Source organism: Parathielavia appendiculata (assembly GCF_033297405.1).
Source record: "Parathielavia appendiculata strain CBS 731.68 unplaced genomic scaffold N657scaffold_1, whole genome shotgun sequence".
NCBI lineage: Eukaryota > Fungi > Ascomycota > Sordariomycetes > Sordariales > Chaetomiaceae > Parathielavia > Parathielavia appendiculata.
This window is the reverse complement of record NW_026944220.1, coordinates 3,494,344-3,517,430: the sequence shown is the minus strand read 5'-3', so window position 1 is coordinate 3,517,430 and position 23,087 is coordinate 3,494,344. Positions and strand designations below refer to the sequence as shown.

Sequence of the window (23,087 nt, the reverse complement as noted above, 5' to 3'; positions counted from 1 at the left end):
AATTCTCTATCCATCGCTTTAGAAATGATACCTTGAGTAATCAATTGTGGTCGTGAGATTTTGCACTCATCAGACCCCTTCCTCAACGGCCCAGATTCAAGGAGCTCAGCTACCTTATGCCGTTCCCCGCGCTTGCCCCTCCATTTCATTCACACTGGCCCCCTCCTTCACTGGATTAAAGCTTCCAAATTTCGTCTGGGTCAGTACACCACATTGGCCTTCGGTAGGTCAATTCCTTCGTTCAGACCAAGAACAAGTAAACAACCGCTCAAGAGCTCTTCCATACAACAAACATGACCATGATCCCGCCAGAGACACCAAACGAGCACCTCCACCGCTGCTGGCGCGAGCAATACTGCTCCTCCTGTCTTACCCAACCAAGTTGCTCCTGGTGCCCTTTCGTACGGTCCCCTCCCCCTTCCGCCTTTGTTTTCCCCTACTGCGCTCTACTTTCCCCCCTCGCAGGAGGAGCTTCGAAAAGAAGAACAAGCACCATGATTACTAACACAGCGTGATCCGCAAAAGACCCAAGCCTGCGTCCCCAACGCGCACCCCATCTCGTTACTCGCACCCGCCTACGACCAGCAGATCTGTCCGCATTGGTCTGAGCGATGGGAGATCAGGACACAGCCGTTTGGGTGTCAGGTGTCGAGCATTACGAGCCTGAGTGTGTTGGTGGCGGTAGCGGCGACGTTGGTTGTTGTGGGGTTGGTTTGGACAGTTGCTGTGATCTGGCGGCGAGCAAAGAGTCGATTGTGGGCTGAGAGTTGGACCTCTCGATGGAGGGCTTGGAAGAGCAAGTGGGATGATGGAGTCGGTGTGAAATGGGTGTTGTGGAGGGGTGAGGGCGGGGATGGAGGTGGTGAGAGGGTTGAGAGAGTTGGAGAGGAGGAGCCATTGTTGGGGTCAGTTTCGTAACATTGAATTAGGTACAGTAGTTTAGGTGGTCATCACAGGTACGGGCTAGTAAGGCGTCTGGTCATGTTGTGGTATTGTTATTACATAGTATGGGGCGTGGTGTCACCCGGAGCTGACTGGAGGAATGATGGCAACCTCGTCGCCTTCTTGTATCACAATTTCATCCTTGTCCTCAGGGGCCTTGTCATCTGGCACATCTGCATAGGCCAGATTGATTGTGACCAGGCTGTGGTCCAGCACACTCGCCCGAATGCCCTGATACCGCTCCTCTAGTGTGCTAAAAAGCTTCCTCAGGGGAAGCGGCGCAGGCAGGGCTTCGACATTCTTGGATGTGTACGAGCCGGCGCTGGCAAAGTACAGAATGTTGAAGTGGCCTTTGGGAGGCTTCGGCGTCATTGTCCTAACTCTAGCTCCAACCGTGACTGTTAGCTTCTGACACTGACAGAAACTGCAAAGAGAAGAAGGATTGATGTCGGTTGTCAGAGATCTTGGTGATTTGAGAATACATCAAATTGTTTTCAGGTAATACATGCTATTTAGTGCATCATCCAACCGGGGAAGAGGGAGCATGACAAAGGGCGTTTTCAACTTACAATTTCTGCTGTGGGATGGTTTGGTCGAGAGAAGTCGGCCCCTCCGAAGAAATCCCACGCTTGATAAGCTCTCGCCGGGCGCGCCATCACGTGCATGGCGATACCGCAGCTGCTCAAGACATCTTTCTACCGGCCTCTATAAATGTTGGGCGTCTCTTGTAAGCCAATGGCTATGGCGCGCAAGACCGAAAGCTTGCGTTCCATTGCCTTTGAGCTGTGTTGAAGGAAAAAAAAATCGAAGGAAGGTTCGCTGGAGGTTTCTTGGAAAATTAAACTTGCGGTTGAGGGGGATCTCTGCCGTTTGATTGGTCAATGCCTGACCCACTCCCGCCTTGCAAACATCCAGGGGCCGAAGCTGCGACAGCTGCCAGTTATTATTCCACCCATTCTCCAGAGCCAACACTCAAGCTTCGGCCAGTCCATGTAATAGCATCTCGCATTGGGTATCACTGCGCCTGCCGCTACGACAACTTGGACATCTTCTCCTCAAGATCCTTCACCCACCCAGACATCACATCCACATTCTTGGCCATGGTTGCATCTCCTGCCCTGACGGCAGCCTCGACCTTCTCCAATCCCTCCCGCCACTGCCGGATCTCGCCAGCCATCTCGGCCTGCTTCTTCTCCAGGCGCGCCAAGGTCTCCGCCGCCGTGGCTGCATCCGCATGTATCGTCCGAAGCGAACGGAGCCGGTCTAGCAGAGGCGGCAGAAGAGGTGTCAAGTTTTCGATGGTTGGGAGGGTGCCGTAGAGCGCATTGATCTTGGCTGTTTGCTCCGAGTCTTCGGGAGAAGCTTCGGCCGTTGGCGCAGCTCCCGCCGCAACAAGTGCCTCGTGCGCTGACTTGGCGTTTCGGCGGGCCTTCTCCAGGTTTTCGGCCTCCTGAGTCAGCGCCCGCACCCTCCGACTGATGCTATCCAGAGAGGGGACTGAGGCCTCAGACAAAGTCGAGATCTGCTTGTGAAGGTGTTCAAGGAGAGGGATGATGGCGCGCGGTAGGCCATTCGAGTCAAACTCGGGCATGGCCGCGGAACCAATGGCCAGTGCCTTCTCCAGGACCACCAGACGCCGGTCGAACTCCGCGGCTTTCTCCAGAGCATGTGTCTGTTCATAGCTTGGCGCGTATGTTATCGCGTAGCTGATGCTGTCTTCGGGCTCTCCGGGAGCCTTTCCCCCGAGACCGGCCGGTGGGGATGTAGGGATGAGGCGAGGGGCTAGTGATTGGCCGAGCCCCGAGATCTCATCCAGCATGTTGCTGAGAGACTCGAATTCGCCCTCGGCAACCTCTTCATCCTGGGTTTGGCTCGATGCTGCCTTCTGCTTCCCATATTCTTCCTTGGCCTCTTCAATTTCACGCTTTAACCGCGCAATCTTTCGCGCGAGGTTACCTGCGTCGTCCTCATCGCTCAGGTCGCATATCTCCTCTGTGCCGTCCCTGAGAATCCGGTGCCGTCGCGTTGATGTCTTGTACGACTTCCGTTTACTGACCAGGCGGTCAGAGAAATCCACGTCTGTCGCGTCTACTGCGGCCGGCATAAACTTCGATCTAGCCTGGTTGATCCGGAGACGCGATCGTGATATCCCGGTCGCGTCGCCCTCGTTGTCGTCGTAGTCATCGTCGGAAGGCGACCGCACCGTGGTCGACTGTAAAAAGGATCAGATGTCTGCTGACACGCAGGCGGGGTCACACGAACCGGAACTGTTGACTGGTCGTCAATGAGCTCTGGAGTTTCGTAAATATCTGGTGCTGAATCCTGGCCCAACAGCATTAGCTGACACGACCACTGTTGTTCGTTCCCAGTTCGCATACCAGATCCGGCAATGCAGCGTACTTCCTGTTAGAGGACATCGTGATTCTGTACCGTAACGCCTCCCGAAAAAATTTGTCTGCCGTCGGGGCAACCCAGCCTAATCCTGCGTGATCTGGTTTGTGTTCCGGCCTCCGATATTAAAGGGAGGTTGTTGGTCCCCTGTCCAATTGTCACGCAGCAAGTCCATTTGAGGCTGCAGGGCCTTGGCCAAGCTTGAGTGGAGACTTGGTTGACACTAGCTCCGTACGGATTACACTGTACACATACTTGACATGGTGCCAAATTGCCAATGATGGGATAGCCTGAGGCCCACTACACTTCCAGCGTCGCGTCCAAAACCGACACAATCCGGACGCGACTGCCATCTGAGACGGTTTGTATGCATCTCGAACTTCCAGGTTTGATCTATTGGTCAATGCGCTTCATACGCGCCTCTCAGACCGCATCTTTAACCGAGTTTCTTCCACATGATCAGTCTGCTCGCATCAGGGCTGACGACAACTTGTCACACTTCGCTCAGCATATACTCACAGACATGTGACGCAACCGAAAGACGTTATAAGAGCGGGTTTTGACCGGTTACTGTCACAATTTCCAGTTCCTTCTACTTCTTGTAGAGCGAACTCAGCTTCCCAGGCATTGCATCCTGTCGTTTTGCTGTATTGAAGCAAAAAGTGCGCATTGACAGCGTCTATTTCGCGGCTGCCTGCTGTCGGCACCCGGTCGAACCCTCCCATTCTACGATCTCGAATCTTTTACCAAGCTCTATCTGGGTTGTAACCGGCTTGACCCGATCTCCCAGTTGTCTATATGGTCAGCCAGCGCTTTGTTGGCCTCAGCAAACAGCAGCCCGTTCCTCGGCTCTTGAGTGTCATCGGCAAAGCCCCGGTGACGAACGAGATGAAGGACGTCCCTGTGGATGCGCCCCCATTGAGCAGCTCGAGCGACGACGACGGACTACCCACTAGAGGGGAAATCCGGCCCAGTGTCTTTCGCCAGCGGTTATCACCTGCTCATGATGCCAACAAAGCCAGGACGGACCGGCACTCGACGGCATCCGCAGGGCGCTTCAAGCGGACCAGAGCACCAACACGGCTGCCCGAAAGGAAGCTGCCCGGTTCGAGTCCCAAGGAGCCGACGGATAGACAGCTAGAAGCGATAGAAAGTGACACTGGAATGAGCTCTCCTGCCTCGAAGAAATCTAAGAGGAGTCCACCAGGCAAGGACGAGCAAGACAGCCCCTTTCAACGGAGTATCTTTCTGCACAAGCCCGTCACGCGGCGTTACAGCAGCAAACCAAAGGTGTTCATCAGCAAGCCCAAGCCATCAGCCAAACCCAAACGCCCACCAAAGGAGGTAACATCGGATGAAGATGAGGATGCGCAACGGTACAAGCTCAACATCCCAGACTTACCATCGTCGCCCGGGAAAGGTTCCGCCTCGCCAGCCCGGAGGTTCAAGGCCATGCCCGGTAGTGACTTGGACTCACCAGCAAAACCGTCTCCGACACGAAAGAAGCGGTTGAAGATGCCTTATGACGGCAGCCCGGGTTTTCCAGCAGACCGCGATATTGCAGAGGAATCGCAACGTCCAGTGCTCCGCATACCAGACGAGCTCCCAGCTTCGTTTTTGGCAGGCGATGGCAAGAGAAGGGAATTTGCCTCCTCTCCACTAGCCGATCCGTCCAACTCACCCAATCTACTCCGAGACTCAACCTCCTCCCCCTTGACCGACCTCGACTCTCCCGAGCCGGACAAGGACCCCGTCTGCCCGCTCTGCGGCAAGCAAGTGGAAAAGGCCCACCTCGACGAATACAAGAGGAACAACCCACGCGGCAGGGTCGCCAACATGCGACGCTTCTGTGAAGGGCACAGGAGGCAGTCTGCGCGGGAGACGTGGGTCCAAAGGGGCTACCCGGACATCAACTGGCAGCGGTTCGACGAGCGCATCGCGCAGCACTACCCCTATGTGAGCAAGTTGCTTGAGGAGACTGGAGAGGTGGAGGAGTCGTCGCACTACCGTCGCCTGTTTGGCGAGATGGTCCGCACCGGGCGGAACAAGTCGCTGCTGACCTCGGACGTCAGTCTCACGCCGGGCTACTACGGCTTCCGCGGCTTGCGAGCCATGACGGAGAACCTGGTCACCGAATTCGGGCCGCTGCTGCTGAAGCGGGCGCGCGAGGACAGGCTGGTCTCGGCCCGCGGGGCGACCATGTACCTGCAGATGGTGGTCGTGCCCGAGCTGGCGGTGCGGCTTATTATGGAGGATATGAGCGTCGGGGAGGAAGAGGCGAGGGAGATACTGGCTGGGAGCACCGAGGTTGGGGAGCTGTTGAATGATGAGATTCCTGATGTTGTTGCTTCGTCGTCGGATGACGATGATGAAGAAGATAGGAGTAGGGACTAGGGGGACCATGTGCCTGGGTTGTCTTCGGGTCTTTGATGTGGAAGTTACGACAAGAAGAGGAGCTGTAATGCGGCTGTACTTGGACATGATGTCCCGTCTAGCTCTTCATGGGGTCATGTCCGGAAATCGGTTGTCAAAGGAAACAGATGCACAGATGCCCATGACGGACAAGTGGCGTGCAGGAACATGGCTGTCAGGAGGTTGAAATGTATGGCTCATGCTCTGTAAGAGGATGATACGCGCTTCGTAGGAGCGTGTCCCAAGGTTCGCGAGCACCTCCCAGATATCACCTGTGTTTGGGCCTGCGTAAGGTTACATGGACTTGCACAAAGGATCTCCATGCGCCTCGATGGGTATGGTAGCCGTCGTTGTGTAGAATGTATCGACTAAGTCTGGCGGATTCCCCTTCAGGCTACAAACGGCACACTTTTACGCAAATTCCGGCTTGGGGTCTGTTTGTAGAACGTCTCTCTTTCTACTTATCCTGATCGGGAAATTCTTCGCTTGGTCCACATACATCACTCAGGTATGCTAGCGCCCCGGATATATTTGTGGAAAACCACCCCCGCCGACCGACGACACCCTTCTTTCCATTGCTAAGGTAGCCGGCACAGATGTCGTTGCTGACGGTCAGCTCAACGTCGAAATTTTGATGTTACAGAGTTCGGCTGGGACCATGATATTCATTTTTGACTCGTTACGGACCCGAGCTACAACCAGACTCCGTCAAGGTCTGGACCGGAAAGTGGCATCATTCGTGCTGGATTGGCCTGCTCTTCACAAAGAAAACTCCTCCAATGCTTGTCATAGAGCCTAGAGCCCAAAGTCAGAAGTCTCGACTTGGTTTCTTTATCGGAGTGGGGACAACGCAACCTTCGCCAAGGGCTGCTTGAAACGGTTACCGAATGGAGGTTCCCGGTCAGGATATTACCTCATAGCCAATCTCAATCCTAAGTTGACACACGGGCGTGGGTACGAAAGATGCACGGCAGACAATAATCACATTCGTCTGTGAATTGCTGTATCAATCGCGAACCAACCAGTTTCAGGACCATCCGGTCATTTCTGGAGCATATCGGACACCAGCGTATGCCATTCATTCTATCGAGTTGTTGCCCAAAATTGCGATGACACGGAGAATTATCTTGAACCGCGGGAGGTTGGAGAAAGCTTGGTGTGCAGAAAGCTTAACTTAAGTGGGCTTAGGATCGATACGCGAGCAGATCCAGTCTCCGCCGTCTTCGCACAGACCATCTATGTGTTTCTAACACTGGGCTGAGCCATCGTGTAAGCGTTCATGATGCTTGAGTCGGTGGCGACGGGGTAGTTGACTCCAGCTTAGGCCCTAAATCCTTCCGAGGGCCTTGGAGAATGGTCTGGGGTCGATGCTGGGTTCCCGAAACACCAAGTCCAAACCCTTAATCAACCTTTGGAGTAGTCAGTACAAGGCAAGGTACAGAATACCAGTAAATGTTCCAGGCACAGATTCAAGATACACTCCAGTAATAGACGTACGGCCTAAGTAATATTTTCTGTTTTCAGCCACTCGTGGCAACCATAGGTAGCACTGGAAGTTTGGGGCCCCTAGCTGGGAGATGTCCCGAATACCTTAAGGTACCGTAGTGAAGCTCAAACTGTGGTAGCTTTGGGACTTTGGCGATTCCCTGCTACTTGTAGCTTCGGTACCTTATTTGAAGAACTCGCTCGACAAGAATTGGTTGCTCCGGGTCCAATCGCATCCCAAATGCTGTGAAAAAACCATGTGCTGGCAATAACGGGGAGAGCCGCGCCCACGCTGCCTGGTCCCTTAAGAACCAATCCGTCGAATTCAGGCTTGGGCGCATCAAGCGGAAATGGGTCACACAGCTTGAAGGTTCCCGTGACTGAAAGCATCTGATATTGTAGAGAGCTAGGTACGTACTACTCTTGCCTGAATGTAAGGGCTCATCAAGCAGTGGAAAGAAGTTCTAGCCGGCTCTTGAGGTTTCAAGGTCGGTGTAATAACAAATCCCATGCGACAGCCTCCACTTTCCGAGCCCCATGTCTTCCAGGTTGCAGCCCCACCACCCAGCACGATGGATGAGCACATCCCAATCCACAGACCCACCGAACCACAGGCCCGCAACCCTGCCGCTGTCCTGGGCTGTGTGTGCTTCAGCCGCTGTGTGTTGAGTCTCGCTCCATTTTCCATTGCCTGGCCCCGTCTCCAGCGCCCATCCACCAACCACCATTGTCGCCCGCATTGATACCGACGACCGCCGCAGACAACGAAAAGGACGGCGCCGGAAACTATACCTGAGGCAATGACCTGGAAGACGACGTCGCCCCTGGAGAGCATGCGTGGAATGGAAGTCGCCTATTGAACCGTTCCTTTATCCGCCCGCGGGTTGCCGCTTGCACGCCGTGACAATGCCCCGACTCGACGACCGGGAAAGCTCTCGCTTCAGCTCCATGACGGGCTCCAGCACCGACAGCGGGAGATCTAGCATCACGGTAAAACCGCTGCCTCTAACACCCACGACCCCGTCGCTCCCAAGCTTCGTCAGTGCAGCAAACAATACCGTCAGGGCCGCCCCGCATGGCTCGCGGCGAGCGGCTCCGTCGCGCCTCAAGACGGACGAGAGCGGCAATCTAATACGGTGAGTGGCGAGCTCCACCACTGCGAACGCCCTTGCAAGCTGCCCAGCACTTGGTTCTGATTCCAATGCATTCCTTGATTATCCACTCGTTGAACGTCAACTGATGGGATGCCTCCAACGGCATCGTCGACCCCAGTTCCGTGAAGGATTCCGACGGCCAAGTCTCGCCGACATCCAACGGCGCGCGCCTCGCCCTTTCCCCTTCCTCAATAAATTCCAACACGTCGATCCGTGAACATGCCATGAGCGACCTTTTGGATTATCGTCGCGACCTAGCGATCCTCGACCCCGCCGGCGGTCGGTCGTCGCGCAACCAACAGACGAACCCGTCCACCGGCTTTCTGAGCCATGCCGCGCCCTGGATGGGCAGCAGCAGCGGTATTACCTCAGCGCCGCCCTCTTCCAACACCATGCCCACGACATTCTACAATGACTCAACGGATAACCTATCCCTAAGCTCCCAACTCTCTCCCGGCATGCGGACCTCCACTAGCCGCCCAACTCCCGCCGGCAGCACTGACTCGCCCGACGCTGCTTACTTTACCGACGACAGGCGTCCCTCCATCGCCAGCATCGCTACCACAGCAAGCAGCCAAGGTTCAAGAGCAAGCGGTACGAGAGGGGGAATGCGGAAGCTGCAGGGCTTTTTTGGCGAGGAGTTTCCCGGACGAGACTCGTCCGAGGTCAGCCTCTCCCAACCTAACGCCGGAAAGGAGCACCGCTCGCATTCGTACAGCTACCATCGGCCGCCGCACAGGGACCGCAACTACTCCAACGCTACCGACCATGGCAGGGATGGCTCCCCTTCGTCGCGGCCCCGAACGCCGGTTCCGGCTCCCGAAGTGGTGCCGTTTCTGTACCAAGAAGCCGATGTACGTTGCTTTGACCCCACACCGCTACCTTAGCCTCGAAACGATACCCTCCCCTTTTCCTCTTTGGGCGTTTTGCCCTGCCAATCAACCACAACGCTCCACGTTCTGCAATTCTTTGTGCTGTTCCTTTGACTTTCATGCAAACATCATGGACTTCGCGATTCTGACCGCCATCACATAGGACATTGCGCGATACGGAGAAGCGCCCGTCCGAGACATCCTCAGTGGCCCTGATCGCGACCGCTTTGCCACCGAGGGTACCGCGCAGAATCCGCCGAAAACATCCGGCTCCGGACGGTCCGGTCACTCAATTGTGCACCTGCCCGGGCACCATCACAGACACAACAAGAGCAACGACGACCCCAGGTCGCTACGCCCATCCGTCAGTAGGGAGGATTCCACAGCAGCCACGGTCAAGGAGCGCAGTGGCTCGACCGCCATGTTTGGCCATAGGTCGCGCGCTCAGAGCCCGGCTCCGAGCGCAAGCAGTAGTTACTTCAGTTCCAAACACTCTGGGCCTGATGGACAGACATCACCAGGCCACCACCACAAACGGCGCTTCCTTGGGCGTTTGCGCGGGAGGAAGGAGAAGGACGACGCAGCAGATCTGAGGAAACTCCCTGGGTCTTTCCAATCGTTCCAACATCGGCCAAGCAAGCATGATTTTCCGTTCTCTGGCGAAGGCCAGCCGCCCCAGGGCGCCGAATGGTTAGCCTCGCCCGACGTCCGCGATACATACGGAACGCGCCCCGGGTTTGTGCGCGGCGCTACTTTCAACAACAAGTTCCCTTTCTCGTCCAAGAAGACCCGTACGCTCAGACAGCACGACGATACAGAGGACAATATCGGCCCCACCGACAGGCAAGACTCAGGCGGCACCATGTTCCACCTCGACACAAACCTCAATGATATGGAGGGGATTCTCAGCAGGCCGTTGCCGTTGACGCCAATGGACCCGGGCTTCCTGAACGAAATCGACTTTGACAAGTTGCCGATCAGGTCCACCGACCCAAGCGGTGCATGGAATGCCCCCGACAGCTGGGCGGTCCGCCGTGGGAACGAGGCCTTGACCCAAGCTCCAGAAGCCGACGACATAGGGAGTCCGCCGAGACCCGAAGAGAAGTTGACCAACTACTGCATCCGCGTCTTTAGGGCCGACGGCACCTTCGCGACGCTCCAGCTGGCGCTGGACGCAACCGTCTCGGATCTCATTTCCCAGATCGTCAAGAAGTCTTACGTGATCGACGGCGTCGAGAACTACAACATCGTCCTGAAGAAGCACGACTTGATCCGAGTGCTGACTCCCGTCGAACGTCCGCTCCTGATACAGAAGCGCCTGCTCCAGCAGGTCGGATACGAGGATCGAGACAGGATAGAGGACATTGGGCGCGAGGACAATAGCTATCTCTGTCGCTTCATGTTTCTGTCGTCGCGGGAGAGCGATTTTCACGCCATTGCGCACGATGTGGGATTCGGTCGGATGCAAAAGTACAGCCATGTCGACATGTCTGGCCGCAACTTGAGCGCAATCCCGGTTATTCTCTACTCCAGAGCCGCCGAGATCATTTCTATCAACCTGTCGAGAAACCTTTCTCTCGACGTGCCGCGCGACTTCATACAGTCGTGCACAAGCCTGCGTGACATCAAATACACCAGCAACGAAGCCCGCAAATTGCCAGCGAGTTTCGGATGCGCCAACAAGCTGACGTACTTGGACGTCTCCAATAATCGCCTAGAGCGGCTAGAGCACGCTGACCTCGATAGGCTCACTGGACTACTCAAGCTCAACCTGGCCAACAACCGCCTCAGCCAGCTACCTGCCTACTTTGGCAGCTACACAATGCTGCGCACATTGAATATTTCGTCGAACTTTCTGGAGAAATTCCCTGAATTCCTCTGTAACCTGGAAAGTCTGGTCGACCTGGATCTTAGTTTCAACCTTATTTCCGACCTCCCAGACTCGATCGGGAAGTTAAGGAGCCTTGAGAAGTTTGTCATCACAAACAACCGACTGACTGGAACTCTTCCCGAATCCTTCAAAAACCTGAGCAGCCTCCGTGAGCTTGACATCAAGTACAACACGATTGCCAGCATTGATGTCATTGCTCAACTTCCGAAGCTAGAGATTCTCACTGTCGACCACAACTCCGTCTCCCAATTTGTTGGCACGTTTGACAGGCTCAGAAGTCTCAAGCTGAACTCGAACCCCATCACCAAATTTGAGATCAGGTCGCCCGTCCCGACCCTCAAGCTTCTCAATTTGTCCAACGCCCAACTGGCCAGCATTGACGAATCCTTCAACAACATGCCAAGCCTCGAGCGGCTGGTTCTGGACAGGAACTACTTTGTTTCGCTGCCGAGCCAGATAGGCAACCTCAGGAAGCTCGAGCACTTCAGCATCGCTCACAACTCGGTGCGCCAGCTGCCCCCCGAAATTGGATGCCTCACCGAGCTTCGGGTATTGGACGTCCGCGGAAACAACATCCGCAAGCTTCCCATGGAATTGTGGTGGGCAAACAAGCTCGAAACCCTTAACGCGTCATCCAATATTTTGGACCACTTTCCGAAGCATGCCTCTCGGGCGCCGCAGCCTCCTGAAGACCCGAGTAGCACAAGCACCTCCCTCAGCAGCAAGTTCTCAGGGACGACGCGCGCTCTCTCCCCAATGCCGAGCGTCGAGGAGCTCAACGGCGATGCGTCCAGGCGCCCAAGCCAAGCTTCCAGCACGCTTCTCAGCGTCGGTCCGTCGCCTGTCCCGGGAGGTGGCGATAGAAAGGGCTCCATGGTTTCGCTGTATGGAAAAGGAGGCCGGAAAACGTCTGTGGTGTCGCGGAGCACACAGAGCAGCACCGCGACGACGGGGCCCGGCCTGCGGAAGGATTCTGGCCTCACAGCGATTCTGACCAACACCTTTGCTGGCTCCCTTAGGAATCTGTATCTCGCAGATAACCAGCTGGATGACGACGTGTTTGACCAGATTACCCTTCTCTCTGAGCTTCGCGTTCTAAATATCTCATACAACGAGCTGAGCGACATGCCGCAGCGCTCCATTAAGAACTGGCCGCAGCTGACCGAGTTGTACCTTTCCGGCAATGAACTCACGAGCCTCCCTGCTGATGACTTGGAAGACTACTCGCTTTTGCAAACGCTGCACATCAACAACAACAAGTTTACGAACCTGCCGGCCGATATCTCGCGGGCGAGGAGGCTAGCCGTGCTGGATTGCGGCAGCAACTCGCTCAAATACAACATTGCCAATGTGCCCTACGATTGGAACTGGAATCTCAACCCCAATCTGAGGTATCTCAACCTCTCAGGTAACAGACGCCTCGAGATCAAGCAGAGCTTTCCCGGCGGGGTCGGCCAGAACCGCGAGCAATACACTGATTTTAGTCGCCTTGCCAATCTCCGCGTCCTGGGCCTTATAGATGTGACTCTCACCCAGCCCAGCATTCCCGACCAAAGCGAGGATCGCCGTGTCAGAACCTCCAGCTCGCTAGCGGGATACATGCCTTATGGCATGGCCGACACGCTCGGCAAGAACGAACATCTCTCCACCATCGATCTCGTGGTCCCCCGCTTCAACTCGTCCGATTCGGAGACCCTCCTAGGCTTGTTTGATGGCCACGCATCCAGCAGCGGCGGTTCCAAGATTGCCAAGTACCTCCACGAGAATTTCTGTCATATCTTTGCCCATGAATTGAGGGAGCTGAGAACGAACGTCGGCGAGAATCCGCAGGACGCTTTGAGGCGTGCCTTCTTGGCACTGAACAAAGACCTGGTCACTGCGGCCATCCAACACACCGAAGATAGGTCGCTCATGACGCACCGCGGATCGCAAGCTCCGCTGGTTCTTAGCAAAGAAGACCTCAACTCCGGGAGTGTGGCCACCGTCGTCTACATTGATGAGCAGGAGCTGTACGTTGCCAACGTGGGGGATGTGCAAGCCATGCTCATCCAGACCGACGGCCAATCCAAGATGCTCACCAAGAAGCACGACCCGGCGGACCCTCCTGAGCGCTCCCGCATCCGGGATGCTGGCGGCTATGTGTCACGCCAAGGGCGCCTGAACGAAGCTCTTGCTGTGTCCCGGGCTTTTGGGTACGTGGACTGGATGCCTGCGGTGCAAGCAGCGCCTCACATCAAACACCACACGATTGGAGACCAGGACGAGACGATCCTCATCGCTACCAGAGAGGTGTGGGAGTACTTGACGCCGGAGCTCGTCGTTGATGTTGCCCGCTCCGTGCGGGGCGACTTGATGCGAGCTGCTCAAAAGATTCGCGATCTCGCAATGGCCTACGGCTCCAAGGACAGAATTATGGTCATGATGCTCAGCGTTGCGGACCTCAAGCGACGGCGCGAGCGGTCGCGGATGCATCGGGGCCAGAGCATGTCGTGGTTCAATTTCCCTCAGGACGACACTGGCCTCCCGGTTGCGACACGCCGAGGCAGAAAGGCCAAGGCGGAGGGCCCACTTGATTCGACCCTGCAGCGACTCGAGGCCGAGGTGCCGGCGCCGACAGGCATGATTGCGATCGTCTTCACCGACATCAAGAACTCGACGCAGCTTTGGGAAACCTACCCCGAGGCTATGAGGTCGGCCATCAAGCTGCACAACGAAGTCATGCGTCGACAGCTCAGACGCATCGGCGGGTTCGAAGTCAAGACGGAAGGCGATGCCTTCATGGTGTCGTTCCCCACCGCCACCTCGGCGCTCTTGTGGTGCTTCGCCGTCCAGACACAGCTTTTGACGGTCAACTGGCCCAACGAGATGCTCAACTCGATCAGCTGCCAGCCGATGTTTGACAGGGACAACAAGCTCATCTTCAGGGGCCTGTCGGTGCGGATGGGCATCCACTGGGGCGAGCCGCTCGCCGAGATGGACCCGGTGACGCGTCGCATGGACTACTACGGTCCGATGGTCAACAAGGCCAGCCGGATCTCGGCCTGCGCCGACGGCGGACAGATCACCGTGTCCTCGGACTTCATCATGGAGATCCAGCGCTGCCTGGAGACCTACCAGGAATCGGGGACTCCGGCTGAAGACACATTTGACGATGACAACTTTGCACGCGCCATCCGCAACGAGCTGCGCTCCCTGAGCAGCCAAGGGTTTGAAGTCAAAGACATGGGCGAGAAGAAGCTCAAGGGCCTCGAGAACCCGGAGTACATCTACTCGCTCTATCCGCACGCTCTCGCGGGCCGGATCGACCAGCACAACCTCCACGAGCAGCAACAGTCGAACTCGGCCGACAAGCCCGCTACTCTCAGCCCGGACAGCCAGCTGGCCATCAACCCGGACGATGTGTGGGGCCTGTGGCACGTCGCGCTGCGGCTCGAGATGCTGTGCAGCACGCTCGAAGACGAGGGGAACCGCGGACTGCATCCGCCCGAGACGGAGCTCTTGGAGCGGATGAGGAAGCGCGGCGGGGAGGTGACGGAGCGGTTTTTGATCAACTTTATGGAGCACCAAGTGAGCCGGATCGAGGTATGTTGCCTTCTGCCCCCTTTTTTGACCCGTCAGGATGCAAAGGAGGAGAAATAACTAACCGAGCAAACAAAACAGACGTGCATCTCGACCCTCGCCGTCCGCCATCTCGCCATCACCAACGACCCTGCCAGACAGCTCAGCGGCCTGCGCGCGCCCATGGCCGACGTGCTGGGGACGCTGGCGGAGCGGCTCGCCCTCCTGCAGCGGTACGAGGCCCGCTTTGGACCGCTCGATAGCGATGTCGCCGGCGCTTCGTCGTTGTCGGGCATCACCTCTAGTGTGCCGACGTCTTCGACTACGCAGCAGCTGCTGCCGTATTTCAATGGCGGGCTGCAGGTGACGATACCGCAGGCTGCTGCGTCTTTGGGCTCGGGCCCGGGCTTTGCCTTGGTTGATTCCGGGGTTAATACGCCCGAGTCGTCGCCTTACTAGTGGCTGTAAAGTATACACCCGCAAGCGTGTTTTTGCTTTCGGTTTCATCTTTTAGTGCCCTTCTCTTTTCCTTTCTCCTTATGATGGGATATACTTCTCGTCTCACTTTCCCCCACGCCCAATCCTTGAACGCCTTCCTATATATACTCCTTCGCTCTACTACATTTCTGGTCGAGCGTTGGTGACGTTTGAGCACGGCCTCTTCTCTCTCTTGTTCTCAAGTGTTCGCCAGGAAGTTTGTTGATGTTGCTTGATGAAAGGAAAAGGGTTGTTGTTCGATTGCATTTTCATGTTTCGGGTTGGTCTGGTTCATGACCTTATTCAACAGCATTTGTTTTCCGCCGGGGGTATGGCGTGTTTAAATCGGCGTTGTTCTGTTTCGTTGGCGTCGCGCTTTTTCGGATAGTGATGGGGTTTCGTCTATTTCTTTCGTTAGCATGGGCTGTGACGGGTTGTGATTGTCTTCAGGCGGGGCTGGGCTGGGCTGGGCTGGGCTTGGTGTTTTACCCTGGGGACCATTGAATTGGGTTGGGTTTGGTGATTTCAAGGAATGGTAACTTTGACAGCGCGTCGCTATTTCGTTTTCTGGCGTCGGTACCGGTTGATCTGGCTTAAGGGTAGGGGAGCATCATTGTATAAGGCAATGTTAGTACGGAGCATCGTTATGTTCATTCTTAGTGTCGGGGGTGTGGACTCACCGCGACGAAACTCGGCGGAAAGGTAGAAGGTTACCACCGTGAAGACGAAGAAGTAATTGTTGAGTTCCGTTGACTTCTTTGCTTCGTTGACAGCAGTGTGCTTTTGACATCGGCGAAGGGGTTCGGTATGGCGAGGAAGCCCCTCCGATGGCAGCCGATTGCTGCGAGTGAAGGAGCTGTTGTTGGTATTGCTGCTGCTGATGATGTTCTCTTCCATGTTGAACAAGCGATTGTTGGTTCGTTGTGCTGCAAGGTCGGAAAGAAACGTGGTCGGCCGCGCCGTGGGTTGTTATCGCATCGTGGCTTGGAATGCCAGGGGGCGGTGGATGCTCCGGCCGCGGCCCAGCGAAGGGACAATGTTGTTGCTGCTACTGCTGTGCATCTGGTTTGGACTGCCGGGCGTCGCGGTCCCCAGGACCGCCAGGGGTTGGGCGCCAACCAACCCGCCGCCGTAGCTAGGCTTCGGGGGAAGGGGGCTATGTATCTCTTCCCAGTCAGGAGGGGGAGATTACTTGGATGGGTTGTGGTTTGGGCTGGGTCCGTGAAATAGGGTCTCGCTGGGCCGTCTTGTGAGTGGATGGAGCCCCTTGGGGTGGGCGAAGGCTTGACGGGAAGGAAGAGCATTTGTTGTAAGAGCTCTCCTGGGCCCCCTCCTCTCCGCCACCCCCTCCCCGAGGACTGCAACGTAGTCAACGATGGGGTTATGGAAGAGCGGAGGGAACTACCCAGTAGAGGAACGCGGCTAAGTGAATCCCCCGTGAGCTGTTCATAGTCTAGCCGCAAGCAGGATTGTTCCGATGAGCACGTCGTAGGATTCCTTGTCACGGTCTGTGAGGATCCGCCCTCGTACGGGTGTTCCGGCCCGTTTCTTATAGCTGGCAGACCCGTCGCGAGTGAGGAGGCGCCGTCGAGGCGGTTCTGGTCTCCTCCTGGCGGTCTGTCCAACACTGCCGGGGGGACGGCGCGGACGGCGAGACGGTACATGGTGATCGAGATGCTCGATGGCGTACGGCTCCTCCTGTCTGTGACCGGATGGCTGCTCTGGTTGTGATATTGAGTTGCTCGAGTAGCTCCAGGTCAATGGAGAATGAATGCGGCATTTGGAATTGGTCGTGTAACGTAAAGATCAGGTTGGTGGATGGGAGGAAAGGATATCTCATCGCGTTCCGCTATTATGAACTTTGAGCTATGGGGATAAAGGGATAAAGGCAGATAACTATACTTGCGCTTGTAATGCATTTAATGTTCCTTACTCTTAGTCGGTTATTATAGATATTCAGACGGGGTTAGGTTGCAGTTTAGATGTATTGAAGCTGCTTCTCGTTAAGTATAATGAACTGTCATGTCAGTTGGGCGAAGTCCCCGTCACTGGGGTAATAAGAACAGTTTCCCTTTTACCTTCTTATCTCCTTCCACTGAGGCTAGTACAGCTGAACATATCTGAAACAATTACTGCCCGCTACACAGGCACGGTTTACCAGAGGACTCTCCGTCACGGGTCACGAAGAATTCAGCTCCAACCGTCCGGATGGAGAGTGAAACAATTTACGCTTTACGCCTTTGCTAAATTTCTTGCTGGTTCAGGTGCTTTCCCCTCAATGCTATCTCACTCACTGTTTCCGTCAGTGAAGTAGGAGTGGGTGGTTGAGTCGATGCCCAAGAGCATATGCAACAGCGGACTGGACTTGTATCTACGGAGAATCCTTGTTGCCTTACTGGTTTGCTTGGATTCGAGTCCTGGGCCAACTCCCATCACGGGTATGGGCTGGCTGCTTCCTCCACAAGTTTAACATTCACTACACGTAATCCATGCGCTCGCCGCGCGTCAAAACTGACTCATCTATTCCAACCGCTACCTCGAACCAGGCCGTACATGCCGCCACCACCAGATCCAACAATGCACAACACGCGATATATAATGACACAGCCATCCCTGATCCTCCTTCCAACTCAAGCCATCCACCAAGTTCACACGACAACCCCCGATCCCTCTCCAGCAGCGCTTTTCTCATCCTCATCCACCTCCGCCGTCACCAACGTCCCCCCCTCCGTCTCCGTCTCATCAACCCCCATCTCCTGCGCCTCCTGATAATCCGCCTCATCGTCCGTCCTCTCCACCTCCGTCTCATGCTGCTGCTGCTGCTGCTCCTCCACACCAACCCCCTTCCCCATACTCTCTCCCCGCTCGCCATCATCATCATCATCATCAACAACATACGCCGTCGGAGGCGGCAACGGCTGCCCCTCCTCCTCCCCCGCACCTTCCACCCACACCTTCCCGAGCTCCCTCTCAATTTCTGCGTGCCGCGCCTTCCACGTCTCGACCTGCGCCAGCTTCTCGCGCAGCTCCTCGAGCTCGCGCCGGGCGTGCATCTTCTCCGTCTCGGTGCCGACGCGCTGGAGCTCCCACCGCACGCCACCGCCGCCGCTGCCGCCGTCACTTCCATTAAGTTGCTCGGCCTCGGCCAGGATCAGGTGGTACGTGTGGTACTTCTTAAGGGAGGCGCGCGTCGAAATCGTGATGAGGGCTTATGGGTTAGTTAGCAAAAGTTGGCATCACATCACATCTTGGACGACAAAGTCGAAAACTGTGGGAGTCAGTGAGTAAGTGAGGGTGACTTACTAATGCCCTTTTTCTTGCAGGTATCATACAACAACCCCTCGACGTCGCTCGAGACGGCGCTCGTGCCCTCGTCGATGAACGCGTAGCGGGGCTCGTGGTACAGCAACCTCGCAATCGCCATGCGCTGCTTCTCGCCCCCGCTCAGCACGTCCTTCCACTCCTTCCGCGTGTCCCACCCGCCCTCGCGCTCGGGGAGGTACGCCAGGCGGGCCAAGTCGAGCACGCCCCTCAGATGCGCGTCCGTCTTGCGCTTCTCCCGCATGTCGGCCTCGCCGTCCGGGTAGATGACCTGATCCCGGAGAGTGCCGATGCTGAGGTAGGGCCGCTGCGGGAGGAACATGATGCCGTCCTCGCCGTTGGCTTTCGGGCGGCTCACCAGCCCCCGGTAGACGGGCCAGAGCCCCGCGATGACGCGGGCGATGGCGCTCTTGCCGACGCCGTTGGCGCCCGAGATCAGCAGGTGGTCGCCCTGGCGGACGATCATGGAGAGCGAGTCGATCAGCTCGGTTCCGCCCTGCGGCCACAGCGACGGCGCGACGATGGGTACATGCTCCAGCCGCACGCCGTCAAAACCCAGCTGTGTCGTGCCCTGGACGTCCGACAGAGAGAAGAGCTCATCCTCGCCTACTTTGGGGTGGTAGGCCGCCGCGTGAACCCTGTGCAGCGTCGAAATGAGCGTGTACACCCGACTGGTATACCCGGCGAGCTCTCCAAGATCCTTGATCGAGTACATGACGCGCGAGCCAGCATCGGCGAGGGAAAGCATCAGCCGCTTGTTGGTGATGAAGTCTTTCATGCGCGCCCGTTCACGGCCGCCCTTTACGGCGCGGCCGGCCTGCTCCGACTTGCCGCCCAGACCGCCCCAAGCGGGTAGGAAAATGGGCAGGGACGCCAGGAGGTAGCCCGAGGCGCTCCAGCTATATTTGACAATGAAGTCCTCCAGCATGTTGTACCTGATCCTTGTCCTGTAGACGTGGTCCATCCAGTCCCTGAGCGCCTTGAACTCTCTGTTCAAGAAACTCTTCTCCGTCTCGGCGCCATTGTAGAAGGCGATTTCTTCGGCGTTGGCGATGAGGCGTGCGTGCAGACCGCGGAAGTCACCCTCGATCTTTCCCTCGGCAGCCTTCATCTTGGCAAACGGCGGGCTGAACTTGCCCATGACGGTGCCGCTAAGCCAGTAGCTGCCTACCAGACCAGCAAGGGCCAGTGGGCCGAGCGACCGGTATAGCTGGTAGTTGAAGACGCAGATGTCAACGAACGGTTTCCCCAGCGCCGAGTAAAGGGACGCTGTCGCGTCGCAGAACTGGGACAGATCCTGCGTAATGAACTGGTCCGCAGCCGACCCCAGGCCGCCATCCAGGTTATGAATCTTGTAATAGTTGAGGTTATCGTTCAGATACAAGTCGTGGACATAGCGGGTCAACCGGGTGCGGAAGGCGATGGCCACCTTGCACTCGAGGAACTTAATCATGGCGTTGGTGTACGAGGCGAAGCCGCCAAGGCCCAGCCACTTGACCAGCCCCCACAGGAACATCTTGCCGTTGCCGGCCACGAGATCGCGCACAATCTCGCCGTCGAGGCGGGCAACGACCAACGACATGTAGGTGCGCAGCATCAGGAAGGCGCTGTGGCTTACGAGCAGGACTGCCTCCTTGCTGTTCCAGCGGGGGATCATGATGCTCATGAGACTGAGGATCTGGTGGAGGAAGGCCAGGTTGATGCCGGGCTTGGTCTGGGTGGGAGGGACATGTCCGTCGCCCAGGCCGGACACGCGCGGGGGGTTCAGGAAAAGACGCCGGTGGGCCTGGAAGGTGAGAGGCTTGGTGGTGTGGATGACGACCTTGGCCGGGCGGTCGCGGTTGATGTAGGGCACGTAGATGGTCCGGGAGCCATCCGAGTTATGGAGCCACGAATTCGTGCGTACCAGCTTTTGGCCTTGCTCTCGTTCGGCGCGCTTGCGCTTCCATCGGCGGCGTGCGCACAGACCGGCAAGAATAATGGATGTGGCCAGGGCGAGAGTTGACAGGAGCCGGGCTGTTCTCGAGGTCCTGCGCAGCTTGGTGCGGATGATTTCGGTGTACTTGTCGATAAAGGCGGCGATGGCTTCTTCGGCGGCCGTGTGCCGCAGGGTCGATTGGGCGGCCATTGCCGGCTGCCAGTCGCTGGTTATCGCTCAGGGTTGCTGGAGTATCTTGGAGGGCACCGCTCGAGTCTCGAGATGCGACCTGTCGTGTGCGTCACCCGAGCTTCCGGGATCAAACGCCCTGTTCCATCAGCCCCGGGCAATGCTTGCGACCCCTTCAGTGTCGGCAGCGATCCGTCGGTCAACCTCTAGTGCCCGCGTGGTCGCAGTGTAATCGTGCTGGTAGTGTGCTGCAGTATTTATTGTACTTGTATTGTACAAGCGCTGCTCTGGCGTTGTGGATGCTGAGAGCAGGTCGTCGACCCCGAAAATCAGATGGTTTGGTATCAAACAAGACAGCCGTCTCGTCTGTACCAAGGACAGATTTGTTCTGGGCATTCGTGGTTTCGTCCTTAGGAGGGATATCCAGTGTGGATATCGGCTGCAGTCCGAGCCTCCGAGACTTGAGAATGCCGATGGCATGTGAACGTCCCAGCGGCCAGCCACAGTGGCCTTTCAGTCCCCGAACGTCATCCATGGCAGGCCACAGCCACTTTCCCCAAGGCCGCCACAAGCTTGCCCAATCAACAACTCTTCCCCGCACAACCGGACCCCACCGAGGACCATAGACAATAAGGGCTCCGGACTGGAGATGCAACGGGAACGTGGGGATGGTCGGTGCGCTTCCGGGAATCGTCAACCTACACCAAGGCGTCAAATACTCTGCCAAAGGATCTAAAATCTATTTATGGCATTTGTGCCAGCAAGAACTTTCCCCTGGTGATGCAAGGCTAGCGGGCGGATGCCGGTGCAGGTGCACCGATGCAGCCTTGGACTGCCAGCGTGTGAGCTGTGAAGCAGTCCGGATAGGAGGGTGCGGGGCCGTCCCATCGGGTTGTCGAGGTCTCGACCAGCATCACAACAACTTTTAGTCGAGAAACAGCAAAATTGGAAGCTCTGGACGAAGCACACTGTCCAACACGCATTGCACTCCGTCAAGTACGCATTTCCAGTGACACGACCGTTGCCATGACTGGACGGGCTGAGCGGTCTTGGGGCTGCTTGTCACGTTCCGGGCGCCAACATGGCCAATCACGGGGCTCCGTTGCAGGTGTCTAGCACCCCTTGCCGAGCAGATGCCGTGCTCTGGACTGTGGAATTGCCCATCCACCACAGTCCTCCGCTTTCCCCTGGGAGCCGGTGGAGGTTGTCGAACATGGAGAAATGCAAAGCTTCGTTGATTGATGAGTGTTTGGGGATTAGCTCATCTGCAGCAAGTGCCAATCAGACCCGACATGACCCTACGCCAGGTGGCTGTTTTATTCAATCCCTTCTCGCTGTTCGCAATCCGCTGCATTGGTTGGTAAAATGCCCCAGGTCTCTCGCTGAGAGTCCGATAACGTTTATGCGGCGTCAAACCAGAGCGGCACCACTGCCCGGCGCTGGTGTTGGCTTGGCCGCCAGACCTCCCTCTTCTTCTTACTCATGGATGGGCGGCTCCTATCTGGAAAAGGAATCAACTAGTCGCCAAATGAGAACTCACGAATGGCATTGAGTTTGCTGGTGGTCTTCTGTATACTGTATTATGCCAGCCACCTGAACTAGGTAGGCGGCGTTCCCAATTCATCCATGCGAACCGTGAAACGGTTGTCGGCGGCGAGGTGCTTGCATGGAATATTCGTAGAACGACTTCGCAACAACGTAATCATAAGGTAGTTTACTATGGAAGCTGCTGTCTCGCAGAACGGGGAGCAACCGCGACCCACCATCAGATTGGGAGCTGGGGCACTTCCCATCAATAACGTTTGCTAGCGGATGTTGCAGCTGGTACGAGTCAAATACTCGGTCAATGAAGGGCCGTGATGGAGAATGATAAGGCGAGGGCTGACCGCCGCATGTTTTGGTGCCTGAGATTCCCAAGTGGGCTCTAACAATTATCATCACAACGCTCCGTCCACCTTGTGCCTCCGCCTGGCTAATCTCTGCAGGGCAGTTCGCTATTCCACTCTTGGGCTGCCTGCTCACCCCCAGTCCACTGTCCTTCAGCGATCCCAGTACCTGACCCGACCCCATCACCCTTTCGGTCAATCATCTCGCTTGCGCTCTCTCGACCTCCTCAGCGTCGAGCCGCCCTCTTCTTGCTCTAGTTATCCGCTTGGCCATCGGCTGGTCATCGGCTCGCCATTTTTCAATCGGCCGGCGTCTTCTTTCGACCCGGTTTTCCTGACTGGACGTTACCTATCCTTCTCACGTCTTCCGAGGCAGACACGCACAGCCGTGTGTGCTTGTCCCTTTTCCGATCGGCTTGCGCGCCAAATTGCCGCCCGCCGCTGACCATTTGTCACGGTCTGCCCAACGTTTCTGCGGCAACAGCTTTATTTTCCGCGAGAAACGCGTATTCGAGATCAAAAATACGGCGAACACACCGGCGATCGTAGAAAGGCCGGCCCGGACGAGAGAATCAGCAACTATACGCAGGC

At 56.6% G+C, this 23,087-nt stretch overlaps 8 protein-coding genes across 8 annotated transcripts; 4 read left to right on the top strand and 4 right to left on the bottom strand.

Annotated features, from left to right (window-relative positions):
• The first annotated feature begins 18 nt into the window (after positions 1 to 18).
• On the top strand, positions 19 to 1,092 carry N657DRAFT_639867 (uncharacterized protein). The gene is made up of 2 exons (XM_062791857.1): positions 19 to 401; positions 526 to 1,092. Exons 1-2 carry the CDS (start codon positions 294 to 296, stop codon positions 916 to 918), a joined length of 501 nt encoding a protein of 166 aa, XP_062653052.1. The 5' UTR covers positions 19 to 293; the 3' UTR covers positions 919 to 1,092.
• On the bottom strand, positions 903 to 1,631 carry N657DRAFT_639866 (uncharacterized protein). The gene has a single exon (XM_062791856.1). The coding sequence runs from the start codon at positions 1,312 to 1,314 to the stop codon at positions 1,021 to 1,023; it is 294 nt and encodes a 97-aa protein (XP_062653051.1). The 5' UTR covers positions 1,315 to 1,631; the 3' UTR covers positions 903 to 1,020.
• A 341-nt stretch (positions 1,632 to 1,972) lies between these two features.
• On the bottom strand, positions 1,973 to 3,359 carry N657DRAFT_561971 (uncharacterized protein; the record flags this gene model as incomplete). Its single annotated transcript, XM_062788099.1, has 3 exons — positions 1,973 to 3,154; positions 3,205 to 3,264; positions 3,321 to 3,359. 3 exons carry the CDS (start codon positions 3,357 to 3,359, stop codon positions 1,973 to 1,975), a joined length of 1,281 nt encoding a protein of 426 aa, XP_062653050.1.
• Positions 3,360 to 3,651: 292 nt separating this feature from the next.
• N657DRAFT_639863 (uncharacterized protein) lies at positions 3,652 to 6,115 on the top strand. The gene has a single exon (XM_062791855.1). The coding sequence runs from the start codon at positions 4,132 to 4,134 to the stop codon at positions 5,725 to 5,727; it is 1,596 nt and encodes a 531-aa protein (XP_062653049.1). The 5' UTR covers positions 3,652 to 4,131; the 3' UTR covers positions 5,728 to 6,115.
• A 2,222-nt stretch (positions 6,116 to 8,337) lies between these two features.
• Positions 8,338 to 15,497, top strand: N657DRAFT_65686 (adenylate cyclase-like protein). Its single transcript, XM_062794747.1, has 3 exons — positions 8,338 to 9,238; positions 9,420 to 14,729; positions 14,808 to 15,497. The coding sequence occupies exons 1-3, from the start codon at positions 8,609 to 8,611 to the stop codon at positions 15,162 to 15,164; spliced, it is 6,297 nt and encodes a 2,098-aa protein (XP_062653048.1). The 5' UTR covers positions 8,338 to 8,608; the 3' UTR covers positions 15,165 to 15,497.
• A 428-nt stretch (positions 15,498 to 15,925) lies between these two features.
• N657DRAFT_639860 (uncharacterized protein) lies at positions 15,926 to 16,705 on the top strand (the record flags this gene model as incomplete). The annotated part of the gene is made up of 1 exon (XM_062791854.1): positions 15,926 to 16,705. A coding segment is annotated over exon 1 (418 nt), but the record flags the coding sequence as incomplete, so codon positions are not given.
• Positions 16,706 to 17,830: 1,125 nt separating this feature from the next.
• Positions 17,831 to 20,631, bottom strand: N657DRAFT_560692 (uncharacterized protein; the record flags this gene model as incomplete). Its single annotated transcript, XM_062787997.1, has 2 exons — positions 17,831 to 18,390; positions 18,486 to 20,631. The coding sequence occupies 2 exons, from the start codon at positions 20,629 to 20,631 to the stop codon at positions 17,831 to 17,833; spliced, it is 2,706 nt and encodes a 901-aa protein (XP_062653046.1).
• A 1,565-nt stretch (positions 20,632 to 22,196) lies between these two features.
• Positions 22,197 to 23,046, bottom strand: N657DRAFT_65384 (uncharacterized protein). The gene has a single exon (XM_062794448.1). It carries the CDS (start codon positions 22,678 to 22,680, stop codon positions 22,231 to 22,233), a length of 450 nt encoding a protein of 149 aa, XP_062653045.1. The 5' UTR covers positions 22,681 to 23,046; the 3' UTR covers positions 22,197 to 22,230.
• Positions 23,047 to 23,087: the final 41 nt, after the last annotated feature.